Source organism: Odocoileus virginianus, chromosome 28, assembly GCF_023699985.2.
Source record: "Odocoileus virginianus isolate 20LAN1187 ecotype Illinois chromosome 28, Ovbor_1.2, whole genome shotgun sequence".
Classification (NCBI taxonomy): domain Eukaryota; kingdom Metazoa; phylum Chordata; class Mammalia; order Artiodactyla; family Cervidae; genus Odocoileus; species Odocoileus virginianus.
Genome location: NC_069701.1, coordinates 5,508,025 through 5,528,743, shown reverse-complemented (window position 1 = coordinate 5,528,743; position 20,719 = coordinate 5,508,025). Strand labels below are relative to the sequence as shown.

Here is a 20,719-nt window from a genome sequence, read left to right as displayed (position 1 = left end):
TCGGCAGGGGTTAAAAAAAAACACACATGGAATGAAGACACGCAGATTTTCTCCTCTATCACACTCTCTTCTGCTCAAGAGAATGTCTGACATCTGTTTGGAGAGACTGGACCAAGTGCTGACCACTCAGTCTCTTCGCTGTGGAAGCAAATGATCCCTCTGAATCTGAGCGTTTTCCTACTGTCATCCTTAAGGCCGCTTCTGAAGGGGGGAAGGTCTGCGTGGTCCTGCCGAGCCAGGCCTCAGGGCGGCGTTTCTTTGTTGTCCAGTCACTCAGTCATGTCCGACTCTGCGACCCCGTGGCCTGCAGCTCACCAAGCTTCCCTGTCCTTCGCTACCTAGGAGGGAGGTCTGTTCCGCCACAGACCTGAGACTTGGTCTCTAGTTAGCTAAGATACACGAATCTCCTCCACTTGCTCCTCTTGGTTTTTAATTTGAGATCAAGGCTGGTGTTCAATCAAGCTTTAAAACCCTAACAGAGAGAACTCATTACAATACTTGGTGTGACCATACACGTACAAATGTTAAATCTGTGGTTCTTTTCAGAACATGTCTTCATTACAGTATAACCAATCTTCTTCTATTATTTATAACAAATGGAGTAAGAAAATGTAAAGATAATATATAAAACCACTTATCAAAAGTACAGTTTTCCTTTTTCTCCAATCTCTAGTGACAACTCCTCAGATCACTGGCACAAAACCCTCCTAACACACACTCTTTTTCTCCCTCTCCTTGTCTCTGAATTTACAAAGGAAAGAGGGGTTACTAAACGAGTTTCCTATTTTCAAACTTTTAAACATACCTACCTTTCCCCTGACATAAATTCTTTCTGTTCCAAATCTGGAGCTGACCTCCTCAGCTTCCGCCCTCCACCTACACTGTAAATGTCACTCATTTCCACATTTTTAGGGACTTGATACTATAAACTGTCCCCCCATTTATTATATCATCCTATTCTACCTGGATCCTAAAGTTAAACAACCCATTAAGAAAAATCTCTGTGACAGGCCTCTGTATGCAATATACAAACTGCAAGAGTCATAGAAGAAAAATGTGAAAAAAAATAGCTAAAGTATAAAGTTTGGTATTGTTCGAAATGCTGTAAGTAAAGTCAAATTAATTACAAGAGGGAAAATATCTGCTACATATGTCAATAATCTACTTTTGTTAATCTATAAAGAACTTTTATATAAACCAATAAGAAAAAATAAACAAAAAAATGGACTCGGTGCATGATCAGGTAGCTTGTAGAAAATATAAATATATATTACCTATTGACTAAAATATGAAAGATGTACAATCTCATTCATAATTAAGGAATTAAGAATTAAAACATTATGATGCTAAGTTTCACCTATAACATTAGTAAACACCAAAACATTTAATAATACCCTGTGTTGCTACTGATGTGAAAATAAATGCTTTTAATTGTATAGCTAGTTCACTGTTTAAAATACTTTTCAGGATCATAAACTACAGTTTTGGAGAAAAAGTAAAATATTATGTTAAAAACCTCTCTCTTGACCTCATTTTGTCTCAATATACAGTTCCATCATTTTTCATTCCTTAGTTTCACTTTCTAGAGCAGAGGCTTGTATGCCCTGGGTTTGTTTTCTCACCTCCTACTCACTTCTTAGCTACTTCATTCTGATTGTTTTTATTTCTCCATTCACTCAACGCTTGCTAAACCCTCAATTACTCCCACTTCAGAAAAGGTCCTCTCAAAATTATTTGCACTTGTCTCCTAGAATCATTTGGCACTGGTGGCCTCTGCTTTGAACATGCTCTTCCATGGGTCACAGCACTGTCTGGGTTTTCCTCCCCAAAACGTGAGTTTGCTTTTTCTCTATCTCCTTTATTGAGTTCATTTTTCTTGCAATCATTCAATGTTGAGATCCCTCAAAGACAATTTCTTATATTTTCTGTTTTAATTCTACATATCCACATCTTCCATTAATAAAGCTAAATTTTTCAGATGTATTGCTTATTTTTATTTACAGCCTATATATCTCTTTTGGGGTTTCCCAGGTAGTGCCAGTGGTAAAGACATATTTCTCTTTTGAGCTCCAGATTTACAAATTATTTTGCTTTCTTGGCTATTTCTATGTTTGAAATGCACATTAGGTCAACTTATCCAAACTGAACTCATGATCTGCTCTCTACCTCATACCTGGTTCTTATCCAATTGTTTTCATCTCAATAAAGGTAACATCATCTATCCTGTTATACACTTAATAATCTAGAAATCAGCAAGAGAAGAACTAAAGAGCCTCTTGGTGAAAGTTAAAGAGGAGAGTGCAAAAGCTGGCTTAAAACTCAACATTTAGAAAAGTAAGATCATGGCATTTGGTCCCATCTCTTCATGGCAAATAGATGGGGAAACAATGGAAACAGTGAGAGTTTATTTTCTTGGGCTCCAAAATCATTGCAGATGGTGACTGCAGCCATGAAATTAAAAGATGCTTGCTCCTTGGAAGAAAAGTTATGACCAACCTAGACAGCATATTAAAAAGCAGAGACATTACTTTGCCAACCAAGGTCCGTCTAGTCAAGGCTATGGTTTTTCCATTAGTCATGTATGGATGTGAAAGTTGGACTATAAAGAAAGCTGAGCACTAAAGAATTGATGCTTTTGAACTGTGATGTTGGAGAAGACTCTTGAGAGTCCTTAGACTGCAAGGAGATCCAACCAGTCCAACCTAAAGGAAATCAGTCCTGAATATTCATTAGAAGGACAGGTGCTGAAGCTGAAACTCCAGTACTTTGGCCACCTGATGTGAAACACTGACTCATTTGAAAAGACCCTGATGCTGGGAAAGATTGAAGGCAGGAGGAGAAGGGGACAACAGAGAATGAGATGGTTGGATGGTATCACTGACTCGATGAACATGAGTTTGAGCAAGCTCCGGGAGTTGGTGATGGACAGGGAAGCCTGGCGTGCTGCAGTCCATGGGGTCACAAAGAGTCAGACATGACTAAGCAACTGAACTGAACATAGAAAACACCCTTGACATCTCCCTACACTCCTTATTATCCAACACTTTAGCAGCTCCTACATATTTTTCAACTTCATTGAGTTGTGCATGATATACAAAAAGTTGCACATATTGGATGTATACATCTTGGTGAGCTTGGACACAGACATATATTCCTGATGCTATCATCACAAACAAGGTAATATGCACATTTTAATTAGTAAGAAGGGCATGGTCTATTGCTTTTTCATCACCCACACTGCCATAGTCCTCAATAGTGTAATTTTCATTAGAGATACTGTTCATCTATATGCATCTGACTTCATCTAATTCATAAGCCATATCCTGGGATTATCTTTAGGAAAACAACACCTATCATATTCTCACACTCCTAAAAAAAAAAGCCTTTTCCAATGATGGAATAAATATCAAAATATTACAAGGCTGAAAATACTGTCTCCTAGGTCGCTCTCCAAATTTCTTCACACACACCCAGTGCTCAACCCATATGGTTCAGAGAGTTTTTCATATGATCTGAGGCATGTGCATGCAAACAACGGGCTGTTTATAGACCGAACATAATGTAATTCGTCTGGTCTTTCCAACTCAAATGAAGATAAGGAGTACCAGGCAAAGCAGGACCTAGTTTGGCTGACTTTACTTGCATTACAATTTCATCACAAAATTTACAACAAGTTTTAAGGCATTTAAATTTACTAGGCTTATTTAATTTTAAGAGGATAACCTAAAACAACAAAAACAAAGCTGAATCAAATTAGATTGAAGTTATCATGTGCTGTGTTTAGTCACTCAGTCGTGTTTGATTCTTTGTGATCCCATGGACTGTAATGCTCCAGGCTCCTCTGTCCATGGGGAGTCTCCAGGCAAGAATACTGAAGTGGGTGGCCATGCCCTTCTCCAGGGGATCTTTCCAACCCAGGGATCAAGCCCAGGTCTCCAGCATTGCAGGAGGATTCTTTACTGTCTGAGCCACCTATAACCAGGGAAGTTATCATAAATATATAAACACTTCTGCTGCTAAAAGACTTCTCTCTTTGTGATACTTAGAACAGCCACTAGGATAAACTAGTGTGATCTTGTCCAGTCATTTAACTACAGTGAGTAATCAATTGTCCATCAACAGATGAATGTTTAGAGAAGATTTAAACACACACATACACAATGAAATATTATACATAAAAAAATGAAATAATGCCATTGGCAGCAATATAGATGGATCTAGAGATTATTTAAGCAAAGTCTACAAGTAGCAAATACTGGAGAAAGTGTAGAGAAAAGTGAACCCTCGTACACTGTTGGTGGGAATGTAGTTGGTGCAGCAATTATGGAAAGCTGTTTGGAGCTTCCTCAGAAAATTGAAATTAGAGTTGCCATATAATCCAGCAATCCAACTCCTGGGTATATATCTGGATAAAACTGAAATTCATAGAGATACATGCACCCCTATGTCCACAGCAGAACTATTCACAATGGACAAAACATGGAAACAACTTAACTGTCAGTCAACAGATGAATGGTTTAAGAAGATGTGGTACACACACACACACACACACAGTACTATTCACACATAAAAAAGAATGTAATGATGCCACTGGCAGCAACATAGATGGACCTACAGATTATCACACTAAGTGAGGTAAGTTAGAAAAAGGAAGACAAACACCATATGATATTGCACATATGTTCAATCAAAAATAAGACACAAATAAACTCATCTGTGAGACAGACTCACAGACACAGAGAACAGATACCTGATTTCCAAGAGGCAGGAGAAGAGGGGAAGGATAAAGTGGGAGTCTGGGGTTAGCAGATGCAAACTAGTACACAGAGGATGAATAAATGACTATATTCAAATCCTGAGATAAACCAAAATGGAAAAAAATATGGAAAAAGTATATATATATAACTGAATAATTTTGCTCTACAGCAGAAATTAACACAACACTGTAAATCAACTATACTTCAATTAAAAAAAAATAAAAGCTAAAAACAGTAGCTTGAAATCGATAACCTCTGGGGGAAAAAAACACTGGTAATAATTCCAATGAGTCTTGAAACTTAAGTACATTTCCTCTTGTGTCCTGGTAATAATCAAATTCTTAATTCAAATAGCTAAATAGTTTTAGCTAATCATAGACAAGGTAAAACAATCTTTAAATTGTTAATTTGTTGAAAATTGGTCCTTATTTCCAAGTTAATATTTAGGTTTTACAGGTTGTAAATAATACATCTCAAACAATATTTTCCCAAGTCAAGATCTAAAACACTGTATCCATTCTAGAAAAATAAGCCCCTTTGTTTCAGTTCAGATTACTGATCTCATCTTGCTGTCAAGGCTAAGGTGTTTAGTGAGACTATTTCTGGGACCCGGACAGGACATTTTTCTTGGCAATGAGACAACAGATTACCCAGAGCTCAAACGAGAAGACCCAGTGGCCAGGTCCATATCACTCTAACATTCTACAGATGAGCAGCACAGATGGTGAGATATATTGATTGATGAGGTTGTCTTGGAGGCAGAGTTATCTCAGACATGCCTAACATTTTAGTTGAATGACCTATTAAAAGGCCTGTCCCAAGGCAGCTGGATAGATTTTTAAGTAACTATAGTGGTTAAATGTGGAGCCCTGTAGGCAGTTCTGAATATAGTCTTTTCTCTTAATTTTGACTTCTTGTATCTAAGATCCATTTAAGTTTGAGTTGGGAGTAAGGGAAGGAAGGAGCATACAGAGAGACCAGGGAAGTACATATGAACAAAATTACTTTAAAATACCAGGAGTTACAGGGTGAGATGGATGGGAGTTTTTAGGAGGGAACATTAATATAAAAATGCTAACTTCCATTGGAATCATCTAGGGTAGTTGTTTTTTTTTTTTTTTCCCCTACACCAAGAATCTATGAAGAACCAGGAATCTGCTATTAATTTATAACTTTTCCCCTTTCCTATTCTATAGGTGACAGGAGAAAAAAGTACAAGATTTTAAGTCAAGATAATTGGGTTCCTGTGGGACTTTGACCATGTCATTCGAACACTTGGGTTATTCGTTTCCTCATTTATAAAGTGAGAGTGAATAGATGATCTAAATTCCCTTTGTTGTTGTCTGTTGTTGGAAGCAGTAGAACACAGTGCTAACTGCTCAGTCTCTATAGTTACACAGGCATTTGAAATTCTGCCTTATTATTACTATAACTTCGTATTTATTGAGTCTTAAAGTCCTTTCTATAAAATGGAGATGAGAATGGTATTCATCATGCAAGTTGTTCTTAGATTTTTTTCACAGCACTTATTAACTTCTATCTTACTCATCATCTTGAAGGTCCACAAGGGTAGTGATTATTGTCTATTTTGTTCACTAATATAGTCCAAGTATCTTAACAGATACTATGTCTTAGTGCTTTCATCATGTCTAACTCCTTGCAAACCTGTGGACTGTAGCCTGCCAGGCTCCTCTGTCCATGGGATTCTCCAGGCAAGAATAGTGGAGTGGGTTGCCATTTCCTTCTCCAGGGGATCTTCCAGACCCAGGGATCGAACTTGGGTCTCCTGTAATGCATGCAGATTCTTTACCATCTGAGCTATACGGAAGTCCCTAGCAACTTAATATTTGTCAAATTAATAATTAAATGAAACAATGCATTTAAATGGTTAGTGAAGAAACTGGCATACAGCAGTTGATAAATGATCCTATAAATGGTCCTGATAAATGGTCAGGACCCAAAGTCCTTTTCACTATGAAGAAATAGGAATGGAAGAAGTAGGGATTTCCAAGGGAAGATGAAGGGGCCTAAGGACCAGACTGTGGTTTCCAGATATATGAAAGAGTATATACAGCATATTACTTTCAAAGAGAAGAACACGATCCAAGATGTAGAAATTATAGAGAGATACATCTAAAATTCAGAGAAATTCAGACTTTTCTAACAGAATCACTCAAAGATGAACTGGTGCTCAAGTAAATGTTGTATTATTATTAGCCAATCAATGAGAGAACTAAGAAATATAGTTAAGGCTATGAATTTATTATTTCATGTATGAAATGATTTGAAAAAACTTATCAACAGCACATATGAATAAATTTTAAAATATACAAAATATTGAATTTTGGCCTTGTGATACTATTGGCAAAAAAAATAGATGGAAAAGGGCAAATATAGTACTTACCAACCTATTTTTCTTGGGTACATGTGATCAAAATACATTTGTTTGCTGACATAACATATGGCTGATAAGCAAGTGCTTCGGATTTGACTTATTTATGTTGGCAAAGCAGCAGACAGGAGCTGCAGAATCCCTTGTCTGTCTCCCTCCCATAAAGAAAAACAGGACTGTTTAAAGCCAGCTTCTTTCTTGTTCTTTTCATTCCACTGGTAACTCTGTACTTTGGAACATCAGAATATTGGCAGTGAGGACGTTCCTGGATTGTGTGAAACTAACTGATGCATCACTCTTTCCAACAAGGGATGATTTTAAACAAAACGTATGACACCGATGAGAAAGGAATCTCACTCACATCATTTTTATGAAGGATGGTTGGCCTCATATAAAACAGTCCCATCAATCTACTGCCATCAGCTTGGACAGAAAAGAATTAGGTACATAAACTGGCTGTCATAAAATGTAGCCAAGCCGGAGCTAAGTCTCATCACAGAAGGTCAGTTAAGCATTCGGAAAACAAAGGAAGCATGTTTTCTTTAATGAGCCATCAAAAGCTAATAACAAGTTCGCCGGCTTTTAATTTGAACAGTGACACTAAGAAAGATGGAGTGGTCCTGAAGGTTGTCTCTCTTCTTTAAATTGGCTACCTAGCGAGAAAAATTTATGACTTCTTAAAGGTATGAAATGGTGAACTGTGTTCACCTTTTCAAACTATGTTGTTGACTTGGACTGTGATGGCTAACTTTATGTGACATCTTGATTGGGCCATAGGGTGCTGAAACATTTGGCCAAACATTCTGTCTACAAGGATCTTTCTGGATGAGATTAACACTTGTATGGGTAGACTGAGTAACAAAGCTTCTTCTCTAAGGTGGGTGGGCCTCAGCCAATCAATGGAAAACGTGAAAAAGGTTGAGTCAGAGGGAACTCCTCCTCCAAGACTGCTTGAGTTGGGATATTAGTCTTTTCTGGACTTCAGACTGAAACTGAAGCATTTGATTTTCTTGAGAATCACACCTGCCAGGTTTTGGACCAGAGCCGTGACTTTGATTCCCCTGGGTATCTCTTTTCACAGATATACATTGTTGTTTTGGTTTCTTTGCAGAACACTAATATACTGATTCAACAAGATCAGGAGGAAACGAGATGAGTTGTGCCAATCAAGCATATCATCCAGATAATTAAAGTCAGTCTCTGTAGAAGTTCATCTTTTAGAAACTCATCTGGTAACAATGTGAGTGATCAGGCAATGTGATAACACTTGCAAAATAAAATAATGGGCCAAATTACCAACGCCTTAAAATTAGTTCTAAAAGCAATTCCGCCCATTCCAGCCCCAAATTCTAAAATGCTGCGTTATAAAACAAGCTTACACAGCCATTCTTAGAATCAATTTCAGAAGAGACTGCATAAAGTTTGACATGTGTTTACTTACCAAGGGGGATTATGCAAGTTATTTTAAAAGCCTTCTCATTTCCTTACAATTCTTTTTTGAGAACTTAAGGATTCCTCATTTCCATATGTTGATTTCTGCTGTCATCAGTCATCAGTACATGGCTTATCTACTTATTTTCCATGATTATTTCCGGGCTCTGCTGTTTATGATTTTTTTTTAAGCTGTACTTGTACTACAACAGATTAAGCTTCCAAAGCAAAAGATACCCTCTGAAGCTGCCAAGGCCCTGAGATTGTCACCTGCAGGTGGACTGTCTCCCGGCACTTACCTGCCCAGAAGCAGGAACTCTCCGGCCAGCCCCAGGCGCCGCATGGCCATCAGCAGCCCTCTCACGGTCATGCCCTCACAGAAACAGGCCACCACCCGCGCCTTGGGCAAGTGGCTCGTGAGCTTCTTGAGCAGTTTATCGAAGCTCTGCTCCCCTGCATTGCTATAGATTTTGTAAGAATGAGCGATGCAAATCCCTTCCTTGGCGGACATATCTTTGAAAGCTTCCATCCCACTTTCTCCATAGTTGCCTGCAGGGAGACAGAAGCAGAGGGGAGAATGTTATAGTCACTGGGCAGAGCTGGAGTGCAGTGGGGTTGGGAGTGTGCAGGTGGCCTGGGAGGGCTGGATTTGGAACTTGAAGACATGCATGAGATTCTGTTTTTTCACTGATTTGCTTATTTGGACAATATACAGTCAAACTACAGTAGGCATACACACATTGATCTTTAAAAACTTTTCCGCTGAGAGAATATCACAGACAATACCTGCAATCTGGCTCCTCCTTTGATTCCAAGAAGTTTATATTCTAGTGTGAGATGATAGAGAATATTTACCTGCTGTTTTTTCATTCTGTCTCACTTTCTCATCTGTTTCTCATTAGATGATCCTCTCACCCCACTGATTCAGATTTTTGTGTTTAAAGCCATAACATACAGATGCAAAACATATACTTTATGTAGAACAGATGTACAAATAGCTTACTATTATTATACAGACTATTATCCATATATTTTATTACTAATCATAATAGTTTATGGTTTTATCGCAAGTGAAAATTCCAGATTCTTGATTGAGATTTTAGTCTTGTCATAGATAAAAATATAAGTGCATTTAAAACATTTGAAGTTTTATACACCACTGGAAAGTTACTGATATGGGGGGAATAATTCCAAAGTATTTTAGCAAAGTGCTGGGGTTAAGGACTGATGGTGATCTTTTAAAATTACATAACATGGGGATCAATATTGATGACCACTTATCAGCCAGGAAGTGTATGAAGATATATGTGACTTCCTTTAACTTTCAGAATAATATATTTAGACATATATTATGACCTCCTTCCACAGATAAGAAAACAGATGAGGCAGTTAGGTTTACAGTTGCCCAGAGTTACTATCCCCAGGAGGTGGAAAGCTGCATTCCATTCATAGATCTAAGACTGAAGATTCTATCCCCTCCACTCTTCTACCATTGACTTTTAGGAGACTCAGAAGCCCAATTATATCTGCATTTCTCTTTCCAATTTAAAGGTCGTGATGCTTCAATTTTAGATATTTTTGGAGCCTTTTGAGGCCCTATAAATCATGACAGGTTCATTTTTTGAGTTTTCAAAAGGTAAGGTGGGGAAGGGTGATTAATTTGAAAAATACAGGAGACAGTTACAAGACAACCAAGCTGTGGGACCAAGCTGTGGGATGGAAAGGGCCTAGCAATCAGGAGATAGAATTTCACCAGGAGGGGTTGATCTCAAAGGAATAAATGAGTACAAGTCATTCAACTGCATACATTTCACTATAAAATGATAAGAGAGATAACTCATAAATAACTATGCTCTGTAACATTTTGATGTATAGAAAGTTAGTTCATACATTTGAGCTCAATGCTCCTTACATGAACTCTGTGATAAAGGTACTAATGTTATAGCCACGTGTTCCAGGAAACAAACTCACTCAGAAGGACAATGCAGATAGCGGAGTGCAGTTTATTACACTGGCAGGCCCAAGGCAGAGTCTCCTCTTAGCCAAGGACCCCGACCAGCATTTGTGAAAATCTTTTATACCCCATGTGTACGTGTCCAAACCCACCACCCCAAATTCCTTGAGACTTACATAAACAAAGGAAGGGTAAATACAACTACAATAACCCCATCATTCATGTGTTATGTGTTCAAACAGTTAATAATCAATAAGCCCACAGTTACATTCCAAACAGTCAAGTAATCAGTAAGCCCGTGGTCACATTCCAACCAGTTAATAGTCAATAAACCTGTGATTACATTCCGATAGATATGGAGAAAATTTATGACCTGTCCGGAGGCAGGGAGTGATTAGGGCATGTTTCCTCTTAGGCAATGAGTAACCTGGATGTGATCTTCAAGAGTCCCCTGCCCAGAGGGGGTCTTATCCTTCCATTGTCGTTCCCATAGGCGCTCAGCACAGAGTTCAGAGTCCACTGGAGAGGTGACCACACACGAGCAGCATGGACAGGCCTGAGATGGAGTCCAGGCCCTATGAATTCCTTCTTCACTATTATCTTCCTTTTGCAGCTGATGCAACTGAAGTTTGCAATTAGCAGGTAGATGGCCAAGTCTGGGTTTGAACACCTATCATCTCCCGCCTAGCCCTATGTATGCTCTATCATAGCATGGGTGCATTGCTGCAAATAAGAGCCTCAGACATTGAGGGTAGGTTTTTGTGTAGCTTCATCCTCATGAACCAACTGTAAAGGAAAAGCAGAACTAGTCCCTTTATAGCAGCTTGAGCCCCAGCCAAGAAACACCAGCCGGCCATCTGCATGTTTCCTTCAGAATTAAAGCAAGAAGGAGCCTCGCTGATGATGGCAGGTAGGCCAATTTAGTCATTTTTCAATTAACAATGTTTAAAGGGCTCTTCCTGAAAAATGTGCCAAGGGGGCTACATTCTTAGTCTTACACTAACCTGAGTAATCTGTTTTCCTCTGATCATTTTTAGCCAACTCTACTTTTCAATTGACTGTCTTGCACTTGAATGGTTATATTAATGCTGGAACATTTGCAAAAATAATTTGATATTAGTGCATAATGATTGTGATGGCAATAATGAAAATTCTCAATATATTCATAGTTAAATAGAAAAAATACCTTTACAAAGTAATAATCTTTAGCACTCCTTCTAACAGCCTTGTTTAAACATTGTGTGTTTATACAGTAAGTTATATAGAAGCAGCTTGTAATAGAGAACTTTGTTATTAGGTCTGGGTTCTAGTTTAGCTTTTATTGTCTCTAAGTCTCAGTTTTATCACCTGAAAATCATAGATAATACTGCCTAATATATGCGTTTTTGTATATCATAATTTATGAATGTGAAATATCTTATGGGCTTCTTTGGTGGCTCAGTGGTAAAGAATCCACCTGCCATACAGGAGATGCTGGTTCTATCCCTGGATTGGAAATATCCCCTGGAGAAGGAAATGGCAACCCACTCTAGTATTCTTTCTCGGGAAATCCCATGGACAGAGGAGACCAGCAGGCCACAGTCCAGAGGGTTACAAAAGAGCAGGACATGACTTAACGACTAAACAACAACAAAATATCTTATAGGCAGCCTGGACCTCATGTGTGCTGAGTCGCTTCAGTCGTGTCTGACTCTTTCAGACCCTATGGACTGCATCCTGCCGGGCTCCCCTGTCCATGGGGATTCTCCAGGCAAGGATGCTGGAGTGGATTGCCATTTCTTCCTCCAGGGGATCTTCCTGACTCAGAGATCAAACCCGTGTCTCTTGTGGCTCCTCCACTGCAGGCAGATTCTTTACCCTGAAGCACCGGGGAAGCCCCAGTAACCGCATACATTGGGGTTATAAAGAATATTCTAGTATAGTTAAGATGCTGTCTCTTGGAGCAATGAAAATAAATCATGGAGCAAATCGCATTAATCCTGAATATTAAACTAAAAAATAAGCTTAAACTAGTGAGGGAAATATGATTTTCTTGGAGCAAAGTCCAAGCAGTATTCTTTAAAATTAAAATAGAAAAGAGCTGTAATGTATGTTTAACAAAAAAATTCTGCAGAATACTAATTTTACGTTCAAAAAAGAAACCTACTATAAGCTGGGAATTAAAAAAAAATGGGAGTATGTGCTCCAATAAAATTGGAAAGCTTGAAGTATTTAGATTTTTCAGCAGTTGATACAATGACTATATTTTAGAATTGTATATTTAAAAATAAAGGAGAAACAAAAACATTTCATAGGCTTCTTGAAGAAAATGAAATTGATTTCAAGCAGGGTACACAATGACAAAAATGTGAGGAAGCAAAGATTTATTTTTCCAAAAAGGAAACAAAGGTGACGGAGAAAGAAAGATGTGGTGTAAAATAAGACACTAGTCTGTGGCTTCATTTCAAGCCACTGGTTAAAGGAAGAATGAATTCTTTTGACATTCTTTTTCAAGTAGCAGAGGCCCTGTGGCTTGGAATTATGAGAAGAAAATGTAATTGTAGGCCAGTTTACTCTCAGTCCACATTAGTTATAGTTGTAATGATGCAAATATCAGTTATTGATTTTCCAACTGTATAAATCCACACATACACAAAGTTCAGTTCAATTCAGTTCAGTTGCTCAGTCGTGTCTGACTCTTTGTGACCCCATGGACCGCAGCACATCAGGCCTTCCTGTCCATCACCAACTCCCGGAGCTTGTTCAAGCTCATGTCCATCGAGTCACTGATAATATCCAACCATCTCAGCCTCCATCATCCCCTTCTCCTCCCACCTTCAATCTTTCCCGGCATCAGGGTCTTTTCAAATGAGTCAGTTCTTCACATCAGGTGGCCAAAATATTGGAGTTTCACCTTCAACACTACACAAGGTAGAAAACTTACTATGTAATAGAAAATACTATGTGAGCAATCTTTCCATTAAAAATTATGGAGAAAGATTATAGGTTGAGCTGTGGAAGCAGAGAGAACTGACCGGAAAGGGAAGGGTATGAAAATATTCCACTCATTATTTGGAAGTCAAGATACACAGAAAACAAAAGAGGTGATTAACAAAATTATCTGAATCTTAATAAATGAGATTAATAATACAATTATACTAAGATGAAATAATATATGTGAAGTAAGAGATGTCTTATGCTAAAGCTAGAATACCTTGGCCACCTGATGCAAAGAATAGACTCATTGGAAAAGACCCTGATTCTGGGAAAGACTGAGGGCAGGAGAAGGGGGTGACAGAGGATGAGATGGTTGGATGGCATCACTGACACAATGGACATGAGTCTGAGCAATTTCCAGGAGATAGTGACGGACAGGGAAGCCTGGCATGCTCCTTTTCATGGGGTCGCAAAGAGTCAGACATGACTTAGCGACTGAACAACAACAACAAGAGATGTGTATTTTCCATAAATTAAAAAGCAGGCTTTAAAAAAGCAAGCATATATTCATACTGCTTAGAAATATGAAGGTGAAAAAACAGAAAATAAAACCTAAAATTTTCTTTCTTACTTTAATGTGATTTTGAAAAATATTAAAGTACAAGTTTGATGAAAAAAGTTAAATAACATACTTAGAAAGTTACTGAAATTGGAGAGTAGATATGGACAATTTTAAATGGAATGCCAAGTGAATATCACTGAATAAAGAAAATCAGCCTGCTGATAGGATAAAATTTTCCTATAATTTTCTTGAATCAAACATAAAATAGTAAAGATTAATTACAACTTTAGATATCCTGGTGTATTTCTGATAAGAGACACTCATATGAAATTATTACAAAACAATCTCAGTAATAAAAATAACTTGAGAATCTGGGGGAAGCTAATTTTGTAAACAGTATTATTATAGAGCAAAATTGATCCAAATCAACCATTATCTCAAACAACTGCTTAGATATCATTTTGTTTGGGTTCCATGTTTCTATCACATCAGTTAGATTTTGCTACATTATTTTTCAAAACTTTAATTCGTATGCATTTTTTCCATGTCAACCACAGAATGAGAACCTAATGAATGAAACTGTAAAATAGGATCAAGGTTATTCTTTTTCTTATATCAAGAAAGATACCAATCCTGAAGCCATGGCAGAATGCTTAATTCACATTTATTCTAAGAGCAGATGCTCTACTTAAAATCAAATAAGTCATTTCATTTCTAGTATGCCAGAAAAATTTTACAATTGAGATGGTTTCCACAAGATGTTATACATCTAAATTAAAATAGAAAAGCCCAGTTAATTTGTCTCTCTCCTGTCAAATGACCTCTACTTACTGTTGATATCTGCTTACTTTAATATTAAGCTCAAGGAATTCTTCTGCACATTCTTCCCAACCTATGTATCCCTACATACATTCTTCATTCAGTCTTCCAATAGAGAATTGGTTTTACTTGTCTTTGCTCCAATAAGACTATATACCTTCAGGCCATGAATATTATTCTCTTTTGTATTCTTAAGTCATTAAAGGGGCCTGGAAGATAGCTAGCACAGCAGAATAAAAAAAAAAAAAGTGGAAACAAAAAAAAAGCGAATGAATGAGCAGGTACAAAGTTATCAACATCAAGAGGAAATCTGCCAGATGAAAATATTTGTAAAATTAATTATCCTACCTAAAATCAGAATTGCAACGGTTGTGTCTAGAATGTATCACACTGTTGAATATAATGAATATATTATTCCACTAAAAGCCTGAAGGACAGAATTGTACCACAGTCAAAACATCTAGATTATTTTCCGATAGCTTCGATATTCAGATAATAAGAGATTCTAATATTTCACATTTGAATGTCATTTAAAGCTAGATGCTTTCACAAGTACTGTTTGACCCGTGGTGTTTCAGGTAGGATCTGGAAGCATCTGCCTCCATTTGTGCCTATAAAGTACACAGTGAAAACAAGACTTGCTAAAGAATGACTTGAAATCTTTCCTTTAACCTAAGAGAGATTATTTATTTGAAATTTGTGTTTAAAAGCATAGGCATGGAACAATTTTTTAGTATACAATGCAAAACCACAGACAACTACTAGTTCAGGAGGCACTAATTCACTGTTAGTAAAGATGGTGGTACTGTGGCTCAAACATACTTCAGAAGAGATAATAAAGTATGGTGACGTTGATAAGCTATATCTGGTAAATGAGGTTTTTTCTGGCAAAATGTCCATTGGAGGTATGATTCAAATCATAAGTCCGTATGTATTACAGAAACTGATTATAAGAATAAAAGTGAAACTAATAGAATCATACTAAAGAGATATAAATAATTTTCTCTGACAGTTGTTTCCCTTTTTTCCATTGTACTTTTACTTCTCCCACCATAATCAGACCCTCATTATTACTTACTTGGGAGCATAACTTCTTATCATCTCCTGTCTTTCATTTTGGGGATCTTACTTATTATGGTCCTTCACATGGAACATACCCCACATCTTCCCACTTACTTAGTTTTATTCATGATGCTTTTTCTACTTGGAATACCTATTTCCCATTTCGCTATGTTGAAATCTTACCATTTCTCTATGTTGAATTCTTTCTGTTCCAACTCAACTGCCCAGGGTGTAACTTAGGATATAGACCATATCTTCCTAGTGCCATCCAGCAAATGCTTGTGGGACAAAACTGACCTGCTCCATCATGTTTTTCAAGGATCTCCCTAGAGGGACAGTATAGCCTAGATATTCATTTGACAAATATTAATTAATTAATTACATACAGGTATAATACTAGGCACATGGTAGACTCTAGATATTAACACATTGGAGCCTGTTGATCTATTTTATAACACGGAAGTGCATAATTTTTGCTATTTGTGATTGCTAGAAAAGTTTATAATTGCATTTCCTTTACTTTTTTCAGTTGGGGTGGGGGGGTCGGGGTGGCTGCACCATGCAGCATGTGGGATCTCACTTCCCCATGGAGGATCTTAGTTTCCAACCAGGGATGAAATATATGCCCCCTGCATTAGAAGCACAGAGTCTTAATTACCGGACTGCCAGGTAAGTCCCACTCAGGGATATTTTGAACACAAAGATAAAATTTTGGAAGAGTAAATTTATTTGTTCAAATATAATCATCAAGTGGATGCTAAAAAATTTAAAAACTGGACTTACCTGGTGGTCCAGTGGTTAAGAATCTGACTGCCAATGCAGGGGATGTGGGTTCAATCCCTGGTCAGGTAAGATCCCACATGTGGTGGAACAGCAAGGCCTAGGCACCACAACTATTGAAACCTGCAAGCTCCAGAGTAACTAGTAATTCATCGCAACTAGAGAGTAACCTCTGCTCCCCGCAATTAGAGAAAGCCCACAAAGACCCAGTGCTGCCAAAGATAAATAATTTTATCTTAAAAAAATGTAAATCTATTCTTTCAGAAAGTATTCACTTTACGAAATGTAATTCACTTAAAAAAAATACTGAGCTTGGCCTTCCACATTAAGAGATTTTTTCCCCTTTTATTTGACCCAAATTATCTTTTTTTCAAAAAGGAAATTAAGATTCTCAATATAAATAATAATTTATAAATACATTCCAAGTGGTTTTTACTCCTAATTTCCTGTTGCTATTATAAACAGTATATTTTGTTGGCAACTACTGGTGAAGGAAAATGCTGCCATTTTTCATGGGAGTTACTGCCTGGCACGATACCATCCCCCAAAATATGTGTGGGCAGGATTAATCAGTGAGCGCCTAATCAACACTTCCCGTCCATTCATGGGGCCATAAGCATTCATCAAGCGATCTTAGACAAAACTGCCCATATTGAGTGGGCTGTGTCTTGGTTAAGCTCGTGGTTAATTAAACAACCGGGAGCGAGAAAAGCCAGAGAGATAAACACCTCTTCTTATTTCATTACCATCTCTTTTTGAAGTTGTTCCCCTTTTCAAAAATATATGTCTTTTCACATTATAGCCACATACACAAAGAGGAGAGCAATTTCAAACTCTCTATTGCACTCATTTGCTTCTGTTTACTTCCTGGCACAAGACAATCAAGTTCTTCAAGGTAGATGTTTTTCTCCTCAGAACTAAACAATGTAAACATATACTCTCATCAAGACTCCACAAATTATGGAAAATGCCTTTGCTATGAAAACCTTTGCTAACAGATTTCCAAGTATGGGCCACTTATTTCAAATCTTACCATGGAGTCTTTCAATGACATGACCCACAGAGCAGATTATTCACTGTGAGGCAGGACATATTGAATCTCATCCAAGATGCTTTATTATTGGAAATACTAGAAGGATTTCATTCAGCAAGTTCACTGGAGACATTATACTAGACATGGAGTATATAAGCAACATTTGAGCAATACTCCAATAGATAATTCAGAAAAATAAAGCTAGCATAGCATAACAGTAATTTGGATTTTGAAATATACACAGAAATAATAATTATGAAATCCTAACCAGGGATATTACAATTTGTCAGAAAAGTATGTGCCAAGTGCATTGCTGAGTGGTATAATGTGCTGCTGAACTTGCTTTGTTTTTTTGGCTACCAGGGATGGTGCTAGAAAAAGAAAATTTGATCTTCAGAACAAAGGTACAAGTTGACCACACAAATCCCTACATGGCAGATGTCATGAAATCAAATAAATGAAATAAAAATATATGGGAATTGACTTGTATAAAAATCACACAAGTCAATTATAGCCAGTGTGAGTGCCATCTTTGGTTCTGTAATGTGGGTTGCTGGGGGTTGGAATAAAAAATTGAGATAACTAGCCCTTCCAGTAACTCTAGTTCATACAACTGGGTTGAATTGAGATAGACAAAACTGAAAGAGAAGCAAAGTTAGAAAAAGTATCAAGTTTTAGAATTTATTTTAAATTTATTTTTAAATTTCTGCCAAGTAGAAATGCCAAATTGGAAATTGAATGACATTCTGGCTCAGGAAAGAGAAGTTAAAACTGGAAGTATTTGAGATCATCAGAATATGGACAGCAACAGTAATAGATGAACATGTAGGATGCAAAAGAAAGAGAGCTCTGATTACACCCTAAAGAATTCAAATATTTATGCATTAACTGAAAAGACAAAGCTATCAAAGACAAAGGAGAAGAAACCAAGAGAATGCACAGCTTTGGGAATGAAGATACCAGCATGTTTTACTTTCTTCTGGACATTAACAGTGTGACTGCTAAAATGAGATGCATAGTGGAAAAAATCCACTGATTTTGGCAACACAGTCAAAGCTATAAAGGAGTAGACTGTGAGTAAATGGGAGTCAGAGAGTGAAGACAGTATATTTATACAACTTTTTTGAGAGATGCTTGGCAGTGAAGAAGAGCTAAGAAGTATGATGATAATTGGAAGAGAGTGTGGAAGCCCAAGGAGGGGTTCTATTTCTAGATATGTGTGTGCTAGGTTCTGTCATGTCCGACTCTTTGCAGCTCCACGGATTGCAGACCACCAGGCTTCTCCACCCATGGAATTTTCCAGGCAAGGATACTGGAGTGGGTTGCCATTTCCTACTTCAGGGGATCTTCCTGACCCAGGGATTGAACCCGTGTCTCCTGCATCTCCTGCCTTGGCAGGCGGATTCTTTACCACTAGCATCACCTGGGAAGCCCACAGGGTACCTTAGGGAAAGTTATTAGACCAGAACATGGGGCAAAGTAAGCACTCACAGTACATGACAGTTTTAATCACCATTATCAACAACATTTACCTAAAGCCTGTGGAATTAGCTGGTAAAAGCTTCATCAGTTCACTTCAGTCACTCAGTTGTGTCTGACTCTTTGCGACCCCATGAATCGCAGCACACCAGGCCTCCCTGTCCATCACAAACTCCCGGACTTTACTCAAACTCATGTCCATTGAGTCGGTGATACCATCCAGCCATCTCATCCTCTGTCATCCCCTTCTCCTCCTGCCCCCAATCCTTCCCAGCATCAGGGTCTTTTCCAATGAGTCAACTCTTCGCATGAGGTGGTCAAAGTATTGGAGTTTCAGCTTCAGCATCAGTCCTTCCAATGAACACCCAGGACTGATCTCCTTTAGGATGGACTGGTTGGATCTCCTTGCAGTTCAAGGGACTCTCAAGAGTCTTCTCCAACACCACAGTTCAAAAACATCAATTCTTCAGCACTCAGCTTTCTTCACAGTTCAACTCTCACATCCATACATGACCACTGGAAAAACCATAGCCTTGACTAGACAGACCTTTGTTGTCAAAGTAATGTCTCTGCTTTTTAATATGCTGTCTAGGTTGGTCATAACTTTCCTTCCAAGGAGTAAGCACCTTTTAATTTCATGGCTGCAATCACCATCTGCAGTGATTTTGGAGCCCCCCAAAAATAAAGTCTGACACTGTTACCACTGTTTCCCCATTTATTTCCCATGAAGTGATGGGACCAGATGCCATGATCTTAGTTTTCTGAATGTTGAGCTTTAAGCCAACTTTTGCACTCTCCTCTTTCACTTTCATCAAGAGGCTTTTAGTTCCTCTTCACTCTCTGCCATAAGGGTGGTGTCATCTGCATATCTGAAGTTATTGATATTTCTCCCAGCAATCTTGACTCCAGCTTGTGCTTCTTCCAGCCCAGCATTTCTCATGATGTACTCTGCAAGTAAGTTAAATAAGCAGGGTGACAATATATAGCCTTGACATACTCCTTTTCATATTTGGAACCAGTCTCTTTTTCCATGTCCAGTTCTAACTGTTGCTTCCTGACCTGCATATAGGTTTCTCAAGAGGAAGGTCAGGTGGTGTGGTATTCCCATCTCTTTCAGAATTTTCCACATACTGAAAGAGGAACTCCCCAGGTCGGTAGGTGCCAAATATGCTACTGGATATCAGTGGAGAAATAACTCCAGAAGGAATGAAGGGATGGAGCCAAAGCGAAAACAATACCCAGTTGTGGATGTGACTGGTGATAGAAGCAAGGTCTGATGCAGTAAAGAGCAATATTGCATAGGAACCTAGAATGTTAGGTCCATGAATCAAGGCAAACTGGAAGTGATCAAACAGCAGGTGGCAAGAGTGAATGTCGACATTCTAGGAACCAGCAAACTAAAATGGACTGGAATGGGTGAATTTAACTCAGATGACCATTATATCTACCACTGTGGGCAGGAATCCCTTAGAAGAAATGGAGTAGCCATCATAGTCAACAAAAGAGCCTGAATGTACTTGGATGCAGTACTTAG

General features: G+C 38.1%; 1 protein-coding gene across 4 annotated transcripts in view; it reads right to left on the bottom strand.

Annotated features, from left to right (window-relative positions):
- Nucleotides 1-20,719, bottom strand: part of GRM5 (glutamate metabotropic receptor 5) — a 596,160-nt gene that overhangs the window by 355,656 nt on the left and 219,785 nt on the right. For all 4 annotated transcript variants that reach the window (XM_070457147.1, XM_070457146.1, XM_070457149.1 and 1 more), the window contains exon 3: nucleotides 8,880-9,129. In XM_070457147.1, coding sequence (XP_070313248.1) covers nucleotides 8,880-9,129 — 250 coding nt within the window. The remainder of the gene's footprint in view (nucleotides 1-8,879; nucleotides 9,130-20,719) is intronic.